Genomic DNA, 26,149 nt, shown 5'->3' with positions numbered 1-26,149 from the left:
AATAGCAAAGTGTTCTGTTTTGCTGGCCAACTTCTCCATGACTCACACTTTCCATAACTGCAGTTTCACATTCATGAATCCACCAAGGCTACTGAATATTTATCACATTTTGGACATTTCTTTTCTTTCTTTCTTTCTTTTTTTTTTTTCCTGAAAGATTTGCATTCAAATAAATAACAATAAAAGAGTTTAAAAGAGTCTTCCAGCAGCCTCTCTCCCTTGTGTCACCTCTTTCAACTTTTGTACTATCGTTGCCATTATTGTCTACCAAATATTCCCAGGCAGACAGAACACGTATTAATGCTGCAAAGGACAGGATCCAGTTTAGAAACAATAAGATCATGTGATTACTAACGTTTTCAACATGCGTATTTTGAATTTTTTCTTTAGTTACCAATTTTTTAAAAAATTTTTTATTTTTTTATTTTTTTTTGTTACCAAACATCTGCAAAATGGTGAATAATCACGAGGAAATGGACACTTGTGCTAAGAGAAAAGGCTGCTCAAGACACAGACAGAGGTGGGGAAAAGCTCTGAAAGCCCTTCCTCTCCATTCCTACTCAGTAATACAGGAACAGAGATGTGATGGTAAAACTACTGACACTAAGATTGGAGGAGTCTGGCTAAGCTTATCCTAACAAAAGGGATATTCCTTCTGACCAAAAGCATCAGCTCAGTAAGTACTAGATGAAAAAACAGAGCCAGCATTGAAAAATAACTGAGGACATTGATTTCCAGTGAAGGAAAAACTCAATGAAAAAGCCAATAAGAACAATTCCAGTAACTTCTGGGCCAGCATAGTGCCCATTCTGGTGGTGAAAGCTTCATGCTTTTAAAGTTTTCCCTTTAAAAATTTACTAGAGCCAGTCTGTATCTTTCTGAACTCAGAGCAATCTCCCTTCCTCAGGAAGAAGTGCCTTATTCTAAATCCGCTTTAACGATTGTGCTTTCTGCATTCCACTGAGATTGTTCAGAGGGAAGAGACTAATCTATTTAGCTTCACGGAGGGTTTCTCTCTGACATGTGCTCTCCTCGTAGACCATTTATCAGGATGAAGGGTGCTCCCCAGAGGCTGCGAGCAGCAGGACAGGCCCAGTCTGAGTGACAGTTTGTCCTGCAGAGATTGACTTTAATGAAGCACAGAATAAACAGGAAGATTAAGAGAGTGCAAAAATCAGTGACAAGTTTTGAGTTCACCTGGGCAGCTTAAAGAGCAGCACAGACCTTTCACTGAGTTATAATACATATTTTGTTGATTATTTCTTTCGGTAGGATTTTGTAAATATTCATTATGGAGTTTCTTTTGTGACAACATGGAGTTTTTATATACAAACCATTCTTAGCAAAGCTCAAATCACTGCTGCAGCATTTCCAGCTGAGTCTGTCTGAGCCAATGAAGAGAAGCAGACACACCTGCCAGGTACATCTGCCTGAAGGTGAGGCACTGACTTTTACCAGAATGCAATCAAATCAGACACAGACTTTCACTCAAACTGCAGGAACTGTTTGAATTGTTCTTCATCAAACATGAAGAAAGTTTGTAACTGAGGCTGACAACGAAGTGAGGAATGGAGAGAAGTTCATCACCCAATGACAATGAGCTACACAGGTAGAAAAGGACCTTCCTATCATCTCACTTCACAGTTAGAGAAGTTTGATATGCTGTATGCACCTACTGCCAGCAAGTAAGACTCACATTGAACCTTCTTGTCTCTGGATATCTTCCAGATTTGAAAGCAAAGAAACCACTCATACCTCCTTCTGTAAATGATGTTACTGAGGAGAACACAGAATACTCTCCCAGAGCTTTGGCTCCAGTTTCTAGAGCTGCAGAATTAAATCAACTGTGCTCAAACAGTTTTGTTCATGCAGATTTGAAACTCTTTACCAAAACAAAACAGAAAGAAGTTTCCAAACTACAACACACAATCTTACTACAAAATAATTCTGTTGTTTCTGAAGAAGTGTCTACAAAAACACAACTTACAGACGCTGTTCTGTAGTTCACCTTGTCCCAGTCATCACCACGTCATACTTCTGCTTTGTCTTTACTGGTTTTCACATGTGATAACCAACCCAAGAGACAGTGGCTGCTATAGAGTATGTAAATATATACATTTAAATATGTATATTTTAAAAACAGCATATATACAGCCTTTCTGTGAGTACAAAAACTGAAGTTGCATGTGAAACAAGCAACATAGTGTAATCTTAGATATTTCAGGATCCAAACAGGCCCATGTTGCCATTATACATTCTCAACAGATGATGGCACCAAAATTCAATCTGAAAGTAAAAACTACCAAGCAGCTGACAGATTGCTCTAGTAAGTAAATTAATACAAATGCACCACCATTTAGCCAAGTTAAACGGTATAAAATAGACATGAACTAAGTAAAGGTTTTAATGTGCCTTTTAAAATAAACTGCCCCTTTCTCCTGCTCCCTTCTTCTCCACATCTCAAACTTATATCCTTAACCATTAAACAAGGATTTTTGTCTTGCAAAGTAAGCTCAGCAAAATGAGGTAGGCCCTTACTTCTGACGAACACTATGGATACAGATCCTTACTACCCTCACGCTTTCAGCCTTTGCTGATGTTTGCTATGTACAGCAGTGAGCACCCTCCTGAAGCCATCAGTAATCTTTACTTCCAAATCCATAAAGAATTAAGCTGTTAGAAAACTGTTATTCCTTTACAGATATTTTCATGAGCTTCTTGCTTTGTTTTTGCCAAATGTCCTGTTTTAAACATCATCAGTTTTGGCATGCAACTTAAAAAAAAAAAAACAACAACATCTGCTACATTAATATTCATCCACTAATTTATCAGAAATTGAGTCTGCCTTTATTGCTTCTCAGGTAAACGTCACATACAGATTTAAAATAAATGAAGCTGAACATATGATTGAAAATTTGGTAACATGGTTAGTAGTGGTTTTTTGCTTGTTTATTTATTTTTTTTAAGTAGATTATATGTTAAGGTAGAAAAGAAGGTGCTAAATGATTCAACAGAAAATACAACAAATGAATAATTGGGTTATTAGCAATTTACTGCTCTTCAGTCTTAGCAGAGATTTAATGGAAGTTATGTTGCTTATACTACAAAAAAAAAACAATTTATATTTACCATATGTTGGCAGAATCACTGATAGAATAGTAATTTATTATCGGAATGAGCCTCAAAAACATTATGCTGAAAGCTGAGAACCGTGTCCTGGAAGCAGTGCTCAGATCAGCACTTTGTTCATGGTACCGCTCTGATACGGCTCAAGGAAGACAAAGAGGTCCATGAACTCTGCCAGGAAAAAACCCCAACAAGTGCATTTGTTATAAGTGTTGTTAGTAGGTTGAATTCTCCAGATCAGAATAATGCTAGGGGCAAACAACTTTTTCATGGGCAGAACTAATATTTAATGAAGATGTTTAAACTAAAAAAACAACAACAAAAGACACTGCAAATAGCAAACTACAGAATATAAAGAGGAAAACATTTTTTGACACCTCATATATTTGTATGTTGCTATTGCTGAAGAAACTGCACTGAAATTTGAAAGCTTAAACTGCATCTTCTCTGTTTAGAGATCATTCTGAAGGCAATTTCTATAAGCTGTCTATTTATTGCTTCAGGCTCATTTATTTACTGATAGGACTGTCATTTTCTGACAGGCAGCAATGAAGGTATTAGGAGCTGCATTACCCTGCTCCGTGCGTTCTATATACCTTTCCTCATTAAAAAGCATCTTGATGCATTATAACAAGACAACATTATTCTTTATGCATGGGTAATATATTTTTTTACTAGTCTGTGTCTACTAAGAAGAGCAGGATTTTTTATTATTAGGTACTGTACACGCTGCTTATTGCTTTTAAGGCACGTCAGATAATGGCTTTCTGTAAGATGTCAAAGTGTTGGAGTTAAAAAGCCAAGTTACACAGCTCTAATAGCAGGATGTTATTTCTAGTTTCTCTAACTACCTAGAATTAAGACAAAACGAAGTAGAATTGGTTTTGTTCAAGGGGAATATTTTACATCTTACCATTTTTTCCTCATGAGACCACTACATCAGTATCTAAGTCTCACGTTACCCTCATTCTCATCAAAAGACCAAATCTTCATCCAAGTGCAGAGTATCACTTTATTTTTAAAGCTATGCTTGCCTGATGAACTGAAGCCTACCAGCTTGACATGCAGGCTGTAAAATCAAACCCAATGCCCAGAACCTTCATGCGAGCAGACTTTTCTTTCAGCTAAGTGGGCAACGCCACTGGTTTGGGAGGAGTGTTTGAAGAGAGGTAGATAATATTCACCAACATTGTGTTATCCTTTTGCTCCCTGTTCAGTGACTAAGGGAATTAAATGAGCTACATAACGAGCCTGATTTCCTACTAAAATCGAATTTGACCAATATTGCAGCATGCAATTTCTATAGATTAGATTCTTAATGACTACATCTCAGCTTGTCTCACACAGCGGCGTCCAACTGTACAGTACCAACATGACAAATGTGAAGAGTGAGGTGTTGTAAAAAACACAGCTGTGACAGTAGAAAAGTTTACATGGATTAACACCAAATCCAGACTATTCAGTAGCCCTGCCTCAGCTTCACCAAACATTGTACCCAAGCTGTTTGTGAGTTAACTCAGGTGCAAGTACAACACTGGCACCCTGAACTGCCTAAATTGGAGATAAATCAAGGCAGATACCAGATTAAAACACTCATCTGTGCTTCTCATAACACATCATTTGCAGAATAAAGGTCCTGGCAAAAAATAAAACCTTAAGGGAATACAGCACCCTCCAAATACAGTAAATGCAACCCATGAAAAAGTTGGCAAAGCCACAGTCCTACCTAACATAAATTGTAAGAGATGGACTGAAATGGGGGGAGGAAAGACCCTGCAATCAGCAGTAAAACCCCAACAGTATAAATGGAATGAGTTTCTTCAACTCTGAAGCAGCATTCATTTATGAACAGATAGGGAAGAAAGAAACTTCAGGAGGAGCTTCAGAAGCCCACACCTTACTGGCCACACAAAAGAAGTTTTGTTTTAAAGTTTTAAAGAAAGGAATAAGGATTTTTGCACTGTTTTTTTTTTTTTTTTTCCTTAGCCAGCTTTACATTCCAGACCAAAATTCAGTGCTCTGCTCTTCTGGGATATGCGCGCACACACGCACACATCTGTGCATTTCAGTAATTTATATAAAAGTTAATCCACTTGGAGTGATGAGAAATCTACATTACATTTAAATGAGCAGAGGGAATAACAAAGAAAACAGATGAAAACCATTACAGGTGTCTGTGAGGAAGGGAATATGGATGTGAAGTCTGAGAATTTTAACAGCTGTCATTAAAATACCCCAGTGTGAATTAGGATAGTAAAGCCTTTAACAAATCTTGCAGGTTACTGATGTTCGACCTATGCATCCACAGAGGGCTGAAATTAATGTAGCACGGTTTAAGCCCAGCATGTGAGTTTAGGATAATTTTGTATTCTGATAATTGTGATCTTCATGCAGACTGAGTTTCTGTCTTTTACTAAGTGAAATCTCTCTTACGTAGAAGCTCATTACTTCTGCATTCTGAATATTTAGACCAATGTATGCAGCCAAAGGACAAGAAGTAATCTCACTCTTATTAGCCTTCTTTCATTAACAACAGTAAAAGGAGACTCTCTTAAAGAATCAGATATTTGCCCTGCTTATAGAAATTCAGTCCACTACAGTAAATCAAAGGATTTCTATTTTTTTTTGTTGTTGTTAATATTTTGCTCTCCTCCCATACATTGATTTACCCAGGAAATCGTATTAAGGCAGGCAAATAATTTCAGGTTCCTAAAAAATGATACTCATTTACAGTTTTGCAAATCATTAGAAGTGAGCTTCTATTACACAAGTGCTACTGTGCATGTAATGCCTCCTATTTCATCACACTGGACTACAACATCAGAGGTGGATGTTGGTGGTATGGCAGTAGAGGCTGAACCTTCCCACCAATATTCTGTTACGTTTTGTTACTGTACAACAGATGGCAGCAGAGGGGCAGCCTGATGGAATGATGTCTGACATGGAAGCACAGAAGAAGCAAAGGGATGGAACTGAATCCCTCTATGAAGGAAAAAAAAATAAAAAAATAAAAATAAATGCACCCACTGACATTCATTGACATTTTCTGAACATTTATGGAGACTGAACAGTGGGTGTGAGTACAGTGAGGTGGCGGGTGGTGCTTTTCCGCAGCGGTGACAGCAATGTGAAACACAAGCCATGTTCCAGACAGCCATGCACAGTTGTCACATCACAAAATGAAGAACATTAAAATAAGCTCATCTGCATTATGACAAGGGAACTATGCACAGAGCTGAGTATCATCTTCAGTGCATTGGAAAGGATGGTAGTAACACTGGAATATCACAGTGTTTGTACCATGTGGGTCCCACAAATGCTCTCTCAGAAACAGAAACCGCATAAGCGAGTTTGTCAGGACCTGTTGAACTAATATGAGGCTAAAGACGATGGTTTCCTGGATCACGTCATCAACAGTGATGGGATGTGGTGCCACTGCTACGAGCTGGAGTCAAAACAGTAACTCACTGAAGGGCAACAAGTGAATTCTGCATCGAAGAAAAAGCTCAAGATGCAGCAGCCCTCAGTGGGTAAAGAAACATACACTGTCCTTTGGAATAGGAAAGGGGAGGATCCTTCTGGATTCCCTTGAGCCCAGACAAATCATGATGAAGACTAAGCTGAAGGCTTATTTACACTATACAAATAACTACTGTGCTAAGGGATATGATTTTGTAGGGAAATATTGGCGGTAGGTGGAAACTTGGACTGGATGATGTTGGAAGTACTTTCCAACCTTGATGATTCTATGAAATGAAGGGTAATTTGCACACTCAGCTTCCAGTTGTGGGAAAAAAAAATAAATCTGATATGTAAAAACATCAGCAACAGTATTCAGAAATATCAGTATCATAAAACTGTATTTAAAATCCAATTCATTTAAAACATACTAGTACTTTGGTAACTGACGCTTTACATCCAATTGTCAATCAACATGAGCAAAAAAGACATGGTCCAAGAGACTCTTTTTTGTAAATATTGCCCATTTATGCTAAGAAATCTGAACTATGATTAGAAAGCGATTTAGCTAATTACAATCCAACACAGCAGAATTTAGCTCAGCCTGCAGATGACCAAAAACCATACCCCAGGGTTATTAACCATTTTCTATTAAACTTAATCTAATTAATGGAAGACTGAGGAAAGCAGAAAAGAAACCTACTGCAGGAAACCTGCTTTACCAAGGGGTTGGACTAGATGACTTCCAGAGGTCCCTTCCAACCGCTACTACTCCCTGAATCTGTGAAAACAGCTTGATTGAAGATCTAAGGTGAATAGAGCACAGCTCTGTTTTTGTAAATGAGTCAAAGCTGCATAGCAGCTGGAGCACAGGGAGCATGCTACTCATCTCAAACCTGCCTGAAGGTTATGTGAAAACTGGCTGCGTCTTGCAACACGAACTGATCAACTGCCGTGGGGAAATCTGCCTGAGCACAGGCTGTGGGTTATGGTTTGCAGCCTGTACTTTTCAGAATGCTGTTGAAGTAACAAGGTAGCTATAAGCATATTTGAAAGAGAAAAGACATGACTGTAATTAGGAAATAAGTGTGCGTTAGATGCTTTTAAAATTTAATTTGGATACCAAATTACATCTCAGTTCTCCTTCCTTCACGAACAGCAACAGAAAGCTTCTGACCTAAAATAAGCTTCTCTAGAACTGAGTACAGAAGCTGTTACTCAGCCTTTATATTGTACTATCACCCTTAAAATACCACTCAATTAGTTCTTATACTTGTCCTGTAACAAAATCCCTGCCCCAAAGCATTTGCAGTTTGGGTTATAAAGTCTAATCACAGTATGAATGTAAACCAGAAACTCTCCTACAACGAGCAAAATTCTGAAAAATCAAGATAATTACAACCCTAGCTCATCCTGATTTGTGAGGTTATTTTTAGAGCAGCATAGGCTGCTGTGCTTTAAGCTTTTTTACATTTGCATTAAGTCCTCTGTGATTCCTCCTCTGAAATGTGTGCATATGCTGAGTCCATGTGAGATGCTACCACTGGCGCTTGTCATAAGAATTAAATCCCTCTCAAGCTTGTTTACAGCTCAGCACTTGTCATACTGCTCCCCTGAGCTTCATGGCTTACTGGTTGGGGTTTTTTTGTGGTTTTTTTTTTCCCTCTATCTGGCTCTGTGAAAGATTTAATTTCTTTTTTGTTTATGTGTGTACTTACGCTTGCAGGTGCAGAAAAGAAAAAAAAACTGCTGTACCCAGATGTTCTGAAGCTGCAGTAGCATACATACAGCTGAAATTAAGGAGAAAAATTGTATTGGATAAGCAACCTTCTCATACAGTATTCTATAGCATATTTAATAAACCTATCTTGTTTCATTGACAAGAAGACTCTTGAATACAAGTTTAGGAAAATCAGAATATTTTACAGTTGCTCTCTCTACTCTTTTGCAAAGTGCTTTTCGAAGCCTGAAGTTGGTCCAATTACTCCCTACTTTCAGTTTTGCTCCATACTGTTGCCGCAGTTACAGATGCAATCACCACAACTGCTATTGTGTACCAAGCTGTCTTAGCTCATTACTGAATTAGTTGAACCTTAGAGAGTTCAATCCAGATTTTCAGTCATACTTTGAAAAATACATTGCATTGTTAAATAAAAAATAAACAAACAGCCTCTTGTTCCTGTAGTAGCAGAAGAAATCATTGCCTGGATTACCTGTAGAGAATCTAGTTCTCACATCTGAAATCACATCCAGTTAAACACATCTCCATGTCACAAATGCAGCTGGATAACCTCGCAAACTCATTTACCTCACCTCATATTCTAACAGCCTATGAAAGGGTGCAAGAATTAGTAAGCTATCGCTCCATAGGCACCTACTGTAGCCATCCATCTGCACCACAGTAATAGCTTGCCTGCTTCACCTTAACAGCATATGCAGTGACAAAGGCTTTCTACAATCAACAGAATGGCTCTTGAACATCTTTGTTCAAACTCAATACACGCATTGGGAATCTTTCCTTAGACATACATGTTCCTAGTTAAATAAGTTTATTAGCACAATTGTGTGCAGAATAAAATTCTTTCATAATTTTCTTTGATCAGCTTTCATATGTCAATTTTTTTAATGGTGCACAACCTATAACAAATCTTGCTGCTGATGTGGACAGTAAAAAATAAAAGTATCTGACATAGAACCCACTGGAATTTTAAAGGATGCTATTGTGAAATTCAGATGTTTGAATTTGCTTTTTGTTTACTTGTTTTCAGCTTCAGTAACTTCTTCCTGAGCTTCCACTGGGCACTGCATAGGAAAGCCCGATTATGTGCTGTGCAGTCAGTGTTATAACTACTGCTGCAGTGGGTGAGGTAAGATCTCTTTCCTTCTGTTTTTCTTTTTTAATATCTATACCTTCAAGTGTTGGTTTCCTGGATTATCAGCCATCAACAAAATAAAAATTCTTTCCACAGTGAGGTTCAGTACGTTCCTGATCTTGGAGCTGATCTGGCAGAGTATTCAGGAGGGTGGGGTATTAAACGAGCTCTCATGAAATTGGTGAATATTAAGTCTATAAACTAGAACTATTTCTTCTTTCTAAACCGCCTTGGCTTGATATCTCAGCTTTATTAACTTCATTACACACAACTACATACACTCTTAAATTCATAGCAAAGAAATAAGGATATGGTTGTGTAAAAGCACAAAAGTCCATTTCCTAAGTTAGAGACTGCCATGACAGTAAAACTGTTGGGTTTTTGCTATAACTATTGGTTATAGTATCCCTAAAATTCTAGGTGCTGTACAAATAAAAAAGTCAGTACTCGCTTAATGTGGTCTCCAACAAACACACTTTTCTACTCTTTACTTTTTTCAGCATACTAAATCAAAGGCAGCTAGTCTAATATAGCCATGGATGGGATGCAGAAAGCACTTTTCACCTACCCAGAAGATTTGGCAATGAAATACATTCAGCTTGACAGACAGGATCTATCTGATCTCAGAATAAGTGACCTCACAGATCTCTGACCTTTACCTAATTGGTGCACATGATACTCAAGAATATTAGACTACATTCAGGTCAACTTTCTTTGTGCTCTGAAGCCACTGATAAGAGTTTGGTCAGAAGCTTCACAGAATCTAATGGTTCTTCAGGGAGACCTCAAATTTCAATAGCTAAAACACAAAAAGCAGAAGCAATCTTCCCTACATATTCTGTATTCCACTCACAGTGAAGCTGCCATTTGCTGATGCTTCCTATTGATCTTTTATTGCAATGAGGCATCTTGACACACCAATCATTTGCTGCTTTGCATTTGCTCTGGAGATTCTGTTCAGTAGAATTCCTACCAGCCTGAGCACCACCTACAAGAGAAGAGAATACAGCTGTTACTGCATGGAGGCTGAAGTTCAGGGTGGATATATTTTACCCACTAACTTGGGATAAGCAGAACAACTTTTAAAGTACTTTTATCACTGTTCCTCCTCCATCTGTTTATTTCACAGAATTGAATGGTCACATACAAAACGATGTAAGAGATACAATCAAGAAGCACTCACAAAAGTGCAAGTGGATTGTAACCCCTCCCAAACAATGTATTTTATTAATGTGGAAAAACCAAGCATTTCTAAGGGTTGTGCAAACACTGAATAACAAATGCATTACTGTAAACTACATATGATGAGAGAAGACAGAAGATACATTTTTTACTGCCAGAATACAAACAGCATTAAGAAGTCACAGCCTGTTAACAGCTCTGAAAACACCAATGCCAAACACCAACTCCCTTGTGCAGTTAAATCACTCAGTGCTATTCGCAGTAGAGGAAAAGTCATCCGTTTTCATGCAGAATTCTGTTTTGGTTTAATTTCAACGCTGAATATTTCTCCTTACTTGTAACAGTGTCTATTGGCAATTATGCAAGGAAGAGTCAGCTTTATCCTGATGGAAATGCACAAGCCCATTAAGTGCTTTTATAGACATTACTCTCAAAAAGACAGAAACAACATTTCCCAGAATCCTTAAGTAGTCTCATTAGCTCAACCTGACTTATCAAACTTACCTGTATGGACAGCAGAAATGGAATCTGGTTTCCCTTCAGTGGTTGGCTCACCAAACTGAAAGCACGCTTAGATTAGCAGAACATCCTAAATCAAGTAAAGTGGCAATATTACAATGTTATAGGTAAGTTTTTGCTCTAAGGAATGTAAGAACCATTGCCAAAGCCTGCCTTCTTTTTAACATGATCAATAAAAAGAGCTTTCTTTTTTTGTCTTCATCAATATCAGGGAAAATAAAACCCAATTACATTTTCAATGTAGTTGCCTATAAATATAAACATGTATGCAAAGCAAAATTCGTGCATGTGCAGTAGCAGTTTGGCATGGTTAAGACTGCATTTGACCTCCCTCCTATCCCACCACCACTAACCCTCCACCAGGTTCAGTTTTTCTAGAAGTTTCCTTTTGGTCTGAACTCTTCCTAATTACTCTCTTCCTAATTACTTAAGCTACATTTCACATCCCTCCATTCTGTCTCAGATTTATTTAGTAATGAGATCTCATATATGAAGTAAATAAAGATTAAAGTGTGAGTGATTAACATTTTCCAAGGTTGTAGACTAGTTTTTATCTTTCAAAATTCTATGCAAATAACATTTGAATTCAGAACTCACATTTATAATTAACCTTCTGTAACTTCTGCAGTAAGATGCAGCAATTTGCAATAAACGAAATACTGTGAATTTGCTTACTGCTATAAATATGTTTTCTGCACACAAACAGTGGTAGTTGTATTATACCTTTTAAAGCCTTTACACCAAAAGATAGAAAGGCCATACATAAAATTCTACCTTTAGTGGCAGTAGTTGATTGAAACATACAGAACCTGTAACATCTCTGGAGATCCAGCCATAAAAAGTAAATAGACTCGCATCCAAGAGCTTCATGACTTGCAGCTGTTGGGTATACTGTGCCTATTCCTCTTCTGGCAATGCCTTCTTCCCCTGAAACAACAGGAATTTGTCTACAGTCCTCTACAAATTAGTCCAAAAGCAGTATTCTTTTTGTCCAAATTGCACAAGACAAACTGAGGCATCTGCTGCACTTGAGGAAGCACCAAATGATCATAAGCTACTGATGTTCAGTTTTCAACTGAACAGGAAAAAAGCTAATGTGAATACAGCATGTCTCTTTTTTCAAATTACTAAGTTATATACGCAATATGAAATTATTATTCAAGTAAATCGTTAATCTCTCCAGAAATGAAACATATATTCTGGTACGGACACCGAGATTTAAATTAAGTTGCTTCTTTTGGCAAGGCAAAAAAAACTTGAGGTAAAACGTTCTCCTAAGTTCAAAGAGAAAGGTGGCACAGAGAAAGAACTGCTGATGGCTGAAGAATAAAAAGTTTTCATGCAACACAGAAACAACAAAAAAAGTGAGTTCTGTGTAGTTACATACAAATAACTCAAATGTAATCAGTGTAAATTATCTTTTGGAGTGACTTAAGCCTAAAGCACCTACTTAGCTTTGCTCTAGGAACCATACAGAATACATTAAAGGGATTAATTTTCATAATTACGCAATATCCTGCAGTGTTTACATAACAGATTTCTTCAGATAGGAAAAAAGAAATATATATTTTTTGTTCTTCACAAAAATAGCATACCACTGCTTTCATTATACAATGTAATGGTCTAGCTAAACTGTTTGATGGTCTCGCTATAACTATCTAGTACTCTCTTGTTCCATTTGGAAAGGTTGCTGTTTCAGACCTTAGATATCTGGGTGGTTTTAGACCTAACATTACTGTTGTAAAATATCTGCATTCTGAACATAGACTGAAATGAACAACCCACTACATATAAAATACCTGAGAATTCACATATATTTATCAACTACTCAGGTTTTTCCAGTCTGTTTGATTGCCCACATATTCTCAGAAGTATGGGTCATTCAAACTACATTTTCATCCCAATTCATGTTATTAAAATGGCAAATATTTTAAAAATTTAATTGCATAAACGACAAACATGAGGAAATTACAAGCAAGTATCACACAACTGGTTCCACTTGAAGTTAATCTTCTCCAACACCACATAAGAATTTTTCAAAATATTTAATTGGCATGTAAAATCAATTTTCAGATTAAAAATATCACAGGTTTCTCTTGGTTTATATGCACTTTTGAGCTGCTTCAGTAACATACACAAGAAGTTCTATAGCTGGTTTACTCCTCTGAACTGCCCTTCTTAGGATGCTGTTATTTTATATTCCCTCATGTCTACATGCATGAAGACAAAATACTTGTTAATAACACCTCAAAATAACAATTTCAGTACAACCTTTAAAAGGACAGAAGAATATTGCAACTTACTTTCTCAGCTTTTTTGTCTGTTTTTATTTTATTTTATTTGGAATTCATTAAAGCAGAAGAGCTCAGACAGCTGTGACTTTGTAAGTCATTCCACTTTTCTTTTAAAAAGGCTTCTACATCTGCACGGATGAAAATTAAGGAGCAATTTAAAATTTAATTCATGTGACTCTTCAGAGTTCTAAGCAATTTTTGAGATGTGGTTTATTTAGAGGCTTCAACAAGCAAGATGGTCTCTAGATGTTAATGCTGTTGCTGATTAGACTCATTTAGAAGCCAAGTCTAGTCAACCTAGAAGGGCAGAGTGAACTTCAACTGCATGCTGATGGTCCAGAAAAATATCTCTACGTAATCCGGAAAAGTTAGCGTATCTAAGCACAATACACAGCTAGAAAAATATTCTTATGCATAGGCACTTGCTCATTTAATTCTTAAAAACAAAAAAGAAAAAAATCACTTCAGCATCAAACTCACAAATTTAAAATGAAAACTTTGAAATGAAATTGTTCCTGCAAACTGCTACCAAATCTTTTATAAAAAGGTGGGAATATTATGCCCAAAGTTTCAAGCTGAGCAGTGAAATTATTCACAAAGACAAAATTTTGTTGCAAATATTTACTCAAAAAAGTAATAATTTACAGCAGTGCTTTAACAGCTGTTCAAAACATTTAACACATTAAAAACAAAACTAGGTCAAAAGCACATTCTGAATGTTTCAAATGGAGCAAGGAAGTTGTAAGAGCAAGCTACTGTCATAATCATTTTTACACCTAACTGCTAACTATAAAAAAACAAAAAAAAACAGCAGCTATCTTTCTGAATATAACTTAGACTACAAAAAGTCGTGAAATTGAACTGTACATTCCCACATTATATGCTCACGTGTCCTTTTTTTCTAAGAGTTAGCAAGTAGCAGCTGCAAAATGGCAGAATGCATGCCAGCTGGTACTTCCAGTTTGGGGTCTTCCTTCTTCTTGCTTAAAACAATTTTTACATTAAACCATACTTTGGTTTGCCTTACAGACCATTCCTATGGGTCTACCACTAAGAATATTTAAAATAATGGTAAAAGCCTAAAAACTACGGTACTTTTAGCAGTATGTTCTACTTTTTACAATTTTGTCCGGTATTTCTGCACAGTCTGCATACTGAAAACCCCACAAATATATATATTTTTTATTGTAATATTTCCACTTTCACTGAAAGTTTAAAGGTAAGTCTACAGTCTGGCAGGATTACACCTGTACAGAGGTGCATAGATTCATATAATTGTTTACATGCTTATACAGACAGGAATGTGATACCAAATCCAAAGCTTGTGTTTACCCAGCTATCAGCAGACCAACAACCATTGCTACAAGTGTGCTTCATTGCAGCATTAGAACTGAATTTATACTAAGTTACACTGCTTCTTTAGAAGAGTTTTAAAAATCTTCTCTTGGCTAGCAAATAATCTTATTCCAGATACAAAAAATAGATTACGTTCCTCCTTTCAACTGTCAGTTTATTGAGATATTTGAGATATGAGAGAAAAAACAGGTAGATGAACTTAAAAACACATTACCCATTTCTAAATTTACTTGATTCAGTTGTGCACACATATACATCATCTCCATATGCCTAATTTCCCTTTCAAAAACCCCCCAAATTACTAGCATCAATAAGCACACTCGTCAGAAATGGTCCATGGTGTTCCTATCATGATATATAATACACAAGGAAATGAACATAATTTCAGCTTGCTTCATTTTCATCTGTTTTGTTTACAGTTGTTTCCATTCTGTTGGGACTGCCTTCTTGAGAAGTCTTGTCTGTTTGTTCAGAGAGCTGTTCAGCTTGCTTTGATGAAGGTGCAACATTACCTTTCTGAAGAATTTCAGTTGCTTCATGCTCTAGTACCTCTGATGGAGTCAAAGGCTCCAAATGAATACTGCCTTGTTCACTCATGTCTGAACTAACTGATTCAGGTTCATTTCTTTTTCTCAAGAACTGCTCAAAACTAACATCTTCACCCAAAGTTAGCTTTAAGTCCTTTGCATTCAATGCTGAAAGTGTAGTTTTATCCAAGTTTTTCACTTTAGTCTGATCAGTCAAGACGTCATCATCTGAACTTTGGCAAGTTTTCAACTCACTTTCTCCATGAATACATTTCTGTTTCTCGCCTACTAATTGTTTGTTATGATCTGAATCACAACACGTTCCTTTCTCATGCAAGGATTTCTTCGTGCTGTTATCATGGAGTTCCAAATTGGGAACATTCTCTGTAGCTGACAGTGATGAGTTCTCTTCATTCTTTTCAACCGATGCAACTTCATTTTGGTTTCTACTGCATTCTTTTGTTTCCTCTGAAGAATCAAGCTCCTGTTTGCTGTAAAAAAACAGAATGTTATTGTTCTAAAAGTTATAATAAAGCAACACATGGTTATACTCTGCAAAGTAACACCCAAAGTGGCACTGCAGATTTCCTATTTGTTATTTCTTAAAAATTTTCATAGCAAGATAGGCTGAATTCAACAAATGCATTTTTCTTATCCGTTTATAAACTTAGCTTTGGTGTTCTTTAACTCTTGGATATTATAGCTAGAAATGAAGGTTGCTTCCTTCTTCTCATCTGGCATTTTTAAAAATACAGCCCCAAGCTGTAAATGCAGATAGAACTAATGGAAACTGCTGCTGATGTGCAAGAAAAATTAGCCAGTTCATACCTTAACACTGACAAATTGAATCTGCACTGCTAATGGGTGTCAAGAAAGAAAGAAGATAGCCATTGGAAATCACAACTAATTCAAACCTAAAATTTAGTTGATCAACTAGAAATTTGCATTGTTTCAATAAGTGAATTGGTAAGAGAGCATTTTTAGTCACTTTTCAGAGTAAAACCACATGGTGATAAATAAAAGGAAAGAACAGTGTTGATTCATGCAAGTAAAAATGAGAATCTTATCATATTGTAACATAGAAAACAAAACAACAAATTGTATACGAAACAGTTATTGTTAAATTCTGTATTATTTCAATAAAGCCACATGCAGTTCTGTAAGGTAATCAGGAAAGTGAAGTGGGAGAGGGATGAGAATCCTCCAAAGAGATTCAACTATGTATTTCAGATGTCACCTCTACCAACAAAAACACATAGTCACGTGCTATATGCAAACAGCTCACACCCATATTCCAACAGATGAAACCCTACTTTCTGATATTTCTCTTCATTTGTTATAGAAACATCGGGCTTCTCTCATCATTTCAATGAGGAAGCTCATTTTTTTCCTGTAAAGATTTTGGCTTGGTAAATATGAAATTTGAAACCCACTCAAGATTTTTCAGAATGACAAGCAGCTGTAACTGCCCCAAATGGCAATGTTTAATAGACAAAAAATAAAAATAAAAGCAGTGAAAGGTGGCAGAGGGGATGGAAGAACAAGACGGATTTCAGATGCAAATTCTATATAGGAAGTTAAAATTGGAGCAAGTACATCTCCCAGTTTAATGTTTGAGTCTGAAAGTTACAAATACTATCTGAACAGTAATATGCAGATAAGAAGTGCAAGAGAGATGGTATCATCAAGTATTAGATGCATCAAAAAAGCATCTGTACTTCTTTCAAATACTTTTAAATTCGATTGAAACCACTCCTGGCTAAACCTACTCGCCGAGCAATGGATAGATCAAGGACTCTTTCAGGAAATAACCAGCTTCTTGCTGCTAAATTTTTTACAATATATTTTCAAGCTATAAGTTAATGTGATTCACCTACATGCTAAGCGATATTGAATTGCACAGCAAATGGTTTGTTTGGTCTAGGTGCTACAAGCTACAAACACTCAGCAGTTTGTTTTCAAGTTTTACTTTCACTCAAAGAAGCTAATTCAAGAAAATCCAACTTTCTACTTAGGTTTAAGATACAGGAATATTTTGAATGGGCTAAGAGACTACAAAGGTAACCTTAAATGGTAAACTCTTACTACCTACTGATGTAGTCATAATAATAATTTCACCATGACACCATTTCTTTATTCATAACCAGGAAATAACTCAGGAGATGAACCTATCTGCCAAATTATAACCTGCAATAGCTACTACTAGTGCTTTTTTCACTTATTAGACTAACACAATAGACAGTACTCTCCAATATACATTCTTTCTATCCAAATTATTCTCTTCTGTCTCAAACTACTAGAAAAAAAGGAAAATGTAATGATTCAGAGAAAACTTGAGACAAAGCTCCAGCACAGGAGCTACTCTCACTACCCAGCAGCTATGGATGATAATTAGCCTTAGCACACCTGTTCCTAATTGCCTTCCCTATTCCAGAAAAATAATTTAGCTATACGGAGCCTTAGAAATTCTAGTAAGTATTCAGAACTGCATTCATACAAAAATCCAATCAACTCTATGAAACTGTATATAAATGACCTTTAGCTGCTATTTTCCAACAAGCAGCTTGGAAGTGGGGTGAAGTTGCAGAGTAAACAACCAAAATAGTATGCTTAACTTGGCAATTTTTGAACACAGGTATGCAAAAATGAGTTTAAATACAGCAATGACTCATTACTCATTAGCAACGACAACATTTCCACACAGGATGCTCCAGATGGATTACATTCACACACCATTCACAACAAGAAACTCTTAAAGGACAAACCTACTTTAACACGGAGCGGAAATCTATCACAGTCTCCCTCATCTTGCAATCAAACCCCAACTTTGACCAAATCCAGCCTTCACTATCAACTCATTTTCAGTAAAGCATGAGAAGTATTGCTACACACTATGCACCTTCATATCGAACAACTCTCCAATGAAATAGTTTACCTCTGCTGACAACTGCTGATGAATAAGCAAAAACTCAGTAGTTGTGACACACTCAACCCCTCAATAAAAAAGAAACCCACAACATATGGAATTTCAAAAAGTCATTCTGTTAGGAAGTCAGCAGCTGAAAAAAAGACTTCTAAGTAACATTAGGAATGAAAGACTCTTTCCAATCTACATGCAGACAGTACTGTATAAGAACATTAAATAAATAAATAAGCTTAAGAAGTCTGGAAATTAAAAGAAAATTTTCCTTATTGTATTGAAGACGTAAGACCTGGGAGCTGAAGGAAGATCAGCTCTGCATACTTGCAGTGTTCTGTTTGTTTTTCAGGTGGTTCTGACTGTTGGTTTGGTTTTTATTTTTACTTCAGGCCATGAGATCTGAAGTAGTCAAGTATATACACACATATATGTAAGTCTGCCCACAATGTGTGCCCAAAGCCATGTAAATTTCAGTTATTCTCCCAGACATTAAAAACCCACAATTATAATTTTCCTTTGATGTGCAGTTGTTACAGCTACCCAATAAAGTGAACTCCCATGGATTAACATTTACTGATGTATGCTCTAATTGTTCCCCGTTTTCCCTTTCAATGATGTTAATTCATGCACAGTAATACAAAAAAAAAAAAAAAGAATCTTTTTAACACTGTACAATCATGAACTTTGACTAATAAGTAGGTTAAGCCCTGTTAAGCACCGTTTTGACATTTACAACCTAAATTCTTTGCGTCTTTTTGAGTACATCATGACTGCCACTTAAAGGTTTTTGTCATAGAAAAACACATTATGAAAATATTAATTAAACATATTCTCACCCAATTACCTGAGAAAAAACACAGCATGTATTATTTTATGTAATTGAATTTCGAGATGCAGCTAATTATTGTATTACCTTTCATATGTTGGTGTTTCTGTTTTTCCTTCAGATAAACTAGGTCTTGAAATTTTCTGTAATAATTAATAATATTTTATTTTTTTATCCATGACCAATTGATTACAATAAACTTGTACAGACAAATTCACACTGACATTCCATACATCTGCTAAGAAGCAGAGATTGGATATTAATACAGATGTCTGCAAAATCTTGCAAAATAAGGGGGGGAAAAAAACCCTTAATTTTAAAGCAACTCTTATAGCCTTTTTCATATATGCAGTTGTAATTACACCTTACCGAAGAGGATCTGGTGAACCATGGCCTGACAGCATTTTACTTGTAAGGTAAAAGCAAACAAACAAGAAAAAAATAACCCAGAACAACTAATATGACAAAATTTTAGTAAAAAGCCAAGAGAAAACTGAGGTTATCATATTAAAGCATTACAGTGATTTAGCCCTACAGATGTCTTTAACTTAAACTATAAGATTCTTACCAGAATGCTCATCACAGGAGAAACCTGAGTCTATTGTAATGCATCCATCCAATGAAATCATTTTTGAACTCTGAGCAATATTATCAAATTTTATCTTTTGTTTTAAAGAGTAGAAAAAATAAATTTTTGAAAAACTGCCAGTGGGAAATGGTCAAAGCAGCCTTCTAAAAGCTTCTACTACATTATAGGGCTTTCTGTCCATATATTATCTTAACTCTTATTAAGGAAATTATATGTCCTTAAAAAAATAGACACTTAGTTTTTTTCCAAGTGAATTCTGGTTTTACAATAAAAGAGGCTTTTGTTTGAACAGAAATATAAGCACCTCAATCATTTGTGTCACAAACTCTTAAGATATTTTAAAGCCAGCATAAGCAATATCATATATTGTTAATATAATACTTGTCTCCACAGAGGTTTGCTTCAGTGTGGCCAAATCATGCGGCAAATATCTCGAAGGTATATGGTCAGGCTAAGCTTATACTATCTTCTAAAAGGGTTTCTGCTATATTTCTATCACTGTATTTCTGTCATTCTATCCCCACAGCTATAAAATCCATGAGATGAAACACTTTCCAGCTTCAAATTATTGCACACTACCTGTCTCCACCTCCACATTTGGCAAAGTATGGATCTACACTGCTCTAATTGGTCTACTACAGAACCTTTCTCTCTAGCCATCATGTTCCTCTGCTCTCAGTGAGCCTCCCCACTCAACAGAGAATTATATGGAAAGAAAGATTTCTTCTCTCTCTAAATCTCATACGCTAAGCACCCAGTAATCAGAGTTTCTATGTGGCCCAGACCACAGTGAAAGGCAACTCACAGTTCTGACAATACTTTCTTTATACTGTGAGTAACAAGTGAGAGCTAAAACAAACATTGCTATTTTGTCTATATTCTCCACGTCCTCCAGTCATAAGGGCTATGGCTGTTCTTCTTTTCTTTTTGTTGTATTTTAAATGAAAACCAAAAACACAAAACATCATTTTGTGAAGCAATACATAGAAATTCCAGATCTTCTCTAATTCTTAAACAGGTGGAGCCCACTGAAACTGCAAGAAATACATTCTAAACAGTCTAAAGCATGAAAAAGAAGGAAAAGTAAAGGAAACAAAACGCCACCAAAAAAAACATGCCTAAAGTGGTTATGGACAGAAAAGATTCTGCTATTTATGCTTCATAATCCTTTCACTTTTAACACAACTAAATGAAGACACACAGGCTTCTCAGATTGCTATATAGTAGTGCACATGCTTAGCAAGAAAGCCATTCTGGTCTCAAGAGGCATTTCCAAAGATTTTCCTCCTTGAAGAAATACAAATAAAATTAGCAAAGAAGTTAGAGTTCAAAATCAGTATCTAGCCAAATCTCAAGTTATATTTCAGGTCAATTTTGAGTTCCCCAAAGATGAAGATACATAAGTAAGACATTTATACCACTCCTTCCTTGGCTTCTGACCTACAAATCAACCAGACAGACTGACTACCAATTGGGAGTGTTTCTGTAGCTGACCTAATAAAAGTGTCCCACCACGGCAGTAGTAAAACACAGAAAGGTGTTTTTAGCACTGTGCATATCTTCTGAACTCCATGAAGCAGTAGGATACGTATATTTAAAATAGAATTGCATTGTGTCTTCAGATAATTTATGAAGTTCAGAGATACTGTTTACATTGTGTGGAGAAAAGAAAAGACGTTACCTCCAACTTAGCTTCTTTCTCTCTAATGGAGATTTCAGTCTTTAACCTAGTGGACAATGAATTAAGATTCAATATTTTCAATACTGTATGGTGAAAACAGAGACAAAATATGAAGATATTTACAGCAACCAAGAAAGTAACTTGGTAATTTGAAATCAATTTCCAAAGTTTATACTTAATTTTGAGCTTAGATGTACTTCAAGGTTCAAAGAGAACATTTAATAACCCTAAAATATATTACTTGTTATACAGGAACCACAATAGAAATTTCTACTGTGAAACCTGTTCCAGTTATTTAATCTCATGAAAAACAGCAATCAACAGACTTCAGACTCTTACTGGTACTTCTATTCTAGCACTAGAAGATGAATAATTCCCTTACCATAATGGTCTTTTAAACAATAATTCAAGTATTTAAAACCTGAAATGACAAATCTGCTGAACTGTATTTTTTAAAAAGTACATAAAACTATATTCTGGCCAACAATGTATATTTATTTATTTGGAATAACTACCATTACCCAATTACTCGGGACAAAGTTGTGGATTACTTGAGGGCAATTGTAAAACATTGCAATCGACTTCCAACTACAACTTGGAGGAGATCCTTCCTTTGAAATATAGGCACAGTCCATCCATTAGATCAGTTATAAATTATTAAGATCTATTGACTTTTCAAACCTCATTAATTAAACAGCTTATCACAATATCACTAACATTGATTTTCTGTATTGAGAAAAGAAAATGCTACTGCAGAGATTGCAATAAGCTAACAAAGCCTTGTTCTAATGCAAAAGCTAAGCTTTCAAAAGTTTCCTATAAAAAAAACCTACACAAACACCTTAAAATTGCTTATATCTGTATCATCTTTCTTGATGCCGCATTAAAGTCAAATTTATTCTGGTGAGTATGGTGCTGTCTGTTATATTTAAATTATGTTATTAATCATAAATTAAATGATTCATGACCTTACTGAGCCTTAATGGCTGTCTGCAGGGTACAACACACTTGACAGAAGTAACAGCTTCATCAACTTAAATTTTATGAAAAAGTATACTAATACTAGGTTAATATGCAACCACAGCTGTTTTCCTAAAATAATGTAAAAAACAGTGCTAAAAGCAGGCCCTTTCAAGAATTTTTAAGAATTTCAGCACACACTTCCAAGCACACCATGTACAGCTTCTAATAATGTTAACGTTCCAGCAGGTAAACAGCCATTTATTTTTTATTATTACACCTTAATTTGGAACAAACCATGGCAGAAGTAACTTGGAAAATATACTTTTTTATAATAACTGGTATTTCAGCATGGTAACAATGCTTTCCTAATTAACAGGAAGAAAAGGTGTCAGGGTAAATCAAAAGATAACCCTTTTGGGTTGGGGATTTAATATACTTTTAAGTGTTTAATCTTGAGTACCAATAAAGGTAGAAGATAATGCAGCATAAGATATTTAGCTTAACTTCACTGTTTTAAACATTTCTACACAAGAGTTTAAACAAATATGTTCAAAATTGCAGTCTAAAACTAATCGCTAATCACTTTGGAAAGGGCAAAACAACCTAGACAAATCAGACACTACAGGATAAAGCACGGTTCTTGCTGAATGAGTAAATTTAGGCTTTGCCATAAAAACTCACCTCCAGTGAACTGAATCCAATACCTGTCTATTGTTTTAAACATCTTATAAACACATGGGGTGGACTACAGTGTTTCAAAAGCCAACAAAAGATTCTGAGATGGCCACCTCTTGGTTAATACAGTTCAACTTGGATTATTTATAATATATATATTCAACCTTATTTCTATTTCAAATTAGGTTTTTGAATGCAGCTCTAATTCATAATTAGCAATAGTATCATAAGTGGATTCTGAACCAGAGAAGACTCTGGTTCTCTCTATGCTGTTATGTTCCTAGCACTTTTATGCTAAGAAATGTTAAATCTCTGGCTCCAATATTTAAATTTCCAAAGAATTCTGACTCATGTTTCCAAAAAGCAATACAGGCAAATTGCTTTCTTACATAACTGGAGCTACAGGACTTCTGCACATAATCCTATGAAAACAATACAAATATTGTGATCTCTGGTAAATACAACCTGTTGGCCCACAATTTTGAAATCTTTCTAGCTCCCAAAAGATTCTTTACTGTACATAAACTTCCCGTTAAGAACAGTGAAAAGCAACCCCTAATTGTCAATCTTCTCTTCAATAAATGTTCAGATGAAACGTAACAGCTGAAGAAAAATTTTCAGGCTGAGATACTTAATAGAAGGTACTGACCATAAAACCAAACAGACTCAGGCTTTAACTAAAGAATAAAAGCTGGCCTACTAAGAGCATTCCATAGATGCTTTAAATGTGAATACAGGTTGATCTGAAACTTCATTTGCTAAAAAGGAGTCACGTTGGACTAATGGAACAGATTTGGAGTCAACAGAAGAAGCAAACATTTAGATGCACAGTCCAAACACAACTATTATCATTATTTCTGAAATTCATGCAAACACAGTTTTGCTTGCCTTCACAATATGAAACGTATATATATTTGTGTGCACACAGAACTTAAACCATAAACAACTCTTCTCAGGGATCTGCTATGTTACCCCTATAGACACATAGTGCTCCCATACCGTATTTAGGTTAAGTAGTACTGAAAAGCAGCTGGAATCTTTCAAACATCCATTTTCTGTCCATTCCTAACCAGATGTAACCTTTTCTAGGACAATTAGCTCCATCTTACATCTTTGCATTAACTGAATGGCTTAAGGTACTTTCTCAGCTCAACCATATCCAAGAATTATGAACAAACTGTTTGCAAGCAAAGAATGGAAGAGTCTTTGTCTTGTTCTTTCGTTGGTTTTGTTTTGTTTGGGGAGTACATTTAAGCAGCAAACAACAAAACCCAAAGCCTTTTTAGTAGAAAATACTTTAAATAACTTTAAACAGGGAAAGCAATTCAATGAAGCTCAATTTTCCCTTACCACTCCATGCAAAAAAAAATTACTTGACAGAAATGTTATTATGGTATGGAACACATGAATGCATAGTTAGAAGAAAAAGGTGTTTCCAGTGCTGAGGCAATTAACACTGGTGAATGAATGAGAATAGGAAAGATGGTAACATCTGTATTATTTGATCCTTCTCCAGTTTCTCATGTGTAACATAGCGTTAGCAATGGATACAGCTACATATTAACTTAATTATGAATAAATAAGTGTAATTATATACAAAGTTAAACAGTCAAATATTTTTATCTCCCCTAAAGCCTGAAAGAAACTTCACTTTCTTGTCAGAAAGACTTCCATGCTTTGACTTTGCAGATGTGGTCCAATATACTGCATTATTCATGTAAGCTGGTAGCAATTAGGACTGTCAGGGATAGTAAAGCATGAGTCATGCAGGTTTATCTGCATGATTTAGTACTGTTTTTATATTGCAAGCTTTCCACTTAAGAACCTTCTCCAAACTTAATGCAAAAGGAAACAAGATGCCACGATAAAACTTGTTTCTACATAAACTGCTTTGCCACCCTTACCTACAAAAGGCTAGCAAATCTGCAGGTAACTTAGACACTTTTAAACTAATTTCTACAGTAAAATTGTACAAGAACTAAATGGCAATCTTCCAGATCATCTAACTTCAAAGCAAAGCATCAATCCAGTGTAATTTGCAGTAAATTCTTAGAGAAAAATTTTCAAAGCCATAAAAAACTGCAATCATACTCTTGATTTTGGTTGCTGACAAAAACATGAATTAAAGTGAAATATCACAGATTCAGCTTCCTCTAGATTACAAAAGCATGTTTGTAATGAAAAAAATAATCACACTCACTGAATGCTATTGTGCCAAAACAGAAACAAGTCCTGCAAGAAAAACTTAAAGTACATAGCTGATGATTGAAATTGAACAACAGCATGTGGGACAGAACACACTTTCTGTCAGAATAAAAAGGAGCAAAAAGAACAAGACTTAAGAGTACTGACTGCATAGATGCTCATTCACAAAACATGAGTCAAAGACAGTGGATGACATGATCTTTGCTGTTACTAGCAACACCACAGTGGCTTCAAAAGCTCAATCAAAATCTTTGCCATTTCTACATGAAAAGGGAATAGAACAAAAATATCAGTCAAAACAGATTAACTTTGTAGAATCTGATTATGCAGAAAAAACAAGTGCTGCAAATCAAGAATAGTCTGTGTTTATCAGATCATTCATCAGATCTCTTATAACCAGGAAGAGATAACAATGACTGACCACAGAGTAAGATTATCTATTAAGTTGCTTGGAAGCTGGTAAACTTGAGATTCAAGCAAGAAATATATCCACTGTAAGTAGGGGGTTGAGTCTGGAGGTACTCTAAGTGTTCATCATGACGAAACAAAAGCTCATCATATATTTAGACATTTTTGTTAATGGATAAACTTGCCACAGATTATCTAGAACTACAGATGAAATCAGAAGCAGTGAAATCAAAATTGGCAGATGCTTGACTGGAGCATTTTTGAAGATGAGAGATGATACCAAAAGAACAAAGTATGAATGAACTGCTACACTCTCGGAATCAAGGCTCAACAAATAACATGTTTCCATCACTCACAATCTTCCTATAGTATTTAGGAGTAAAGAGAAGCTTAGCCACTAAAGTAAAGCTAACAAATTCTTTTGGCCAAGATTCAGTTTATGCAGTTACATGTGATACAAGTCTTCCAAAGCATATTTACCACTACATACTGTAAAGACATTGCTAGACAAAACGCAACTTTATTTTTAAACACATAAGGACTTGT

General features: G+C 35.7%; 1 protein-coding gene across 1 annotated transcript in view; it reads right to left on the bottom strand.

Moving 5' to 3' along the window:
- Positions 1-13,185: 13,185 nt before the first annotated feature.
- ZNF280D (zinc finger protein 280D) overlaps positions 13,186-26,149 on the bottom strand; it is a 43,342-nt gene continuing 30,378 nt past the window's right edge. The window contains 3 exon segments of the mRNA XM_032446928.1: positions 13,186-15,827; positions 19,170-19,225; positions 21,353-21,398. Of these exon segments, the coding sequence (XP_032302819.1) occupies positions 15,194-15,827; positions 19,170-19,225; positions 21,353-21,398 (736 nt within the window). The 3' untranslated portion in view covers positions 13,186-15,193.

The sequence above is a fragment of the Coturnix japonica genome, chromosome 10 (genome assembly GCF_001577835.2).
Source record: "Coturnix japonica isolate 7356 chromosome 10, Coturnix japonica 2.1, whole genome shotgun sequence".
In the NCBI taxonomy this organism is placed as follows: Eukaryota; Metazoa; Chordata; class Aves; order Galliformes; family Phasianidae; genus Coturnix; species Coturnix japonica.
This window is presented reverse-complemented; position numbering and strand designations above follow the sequence as displayed.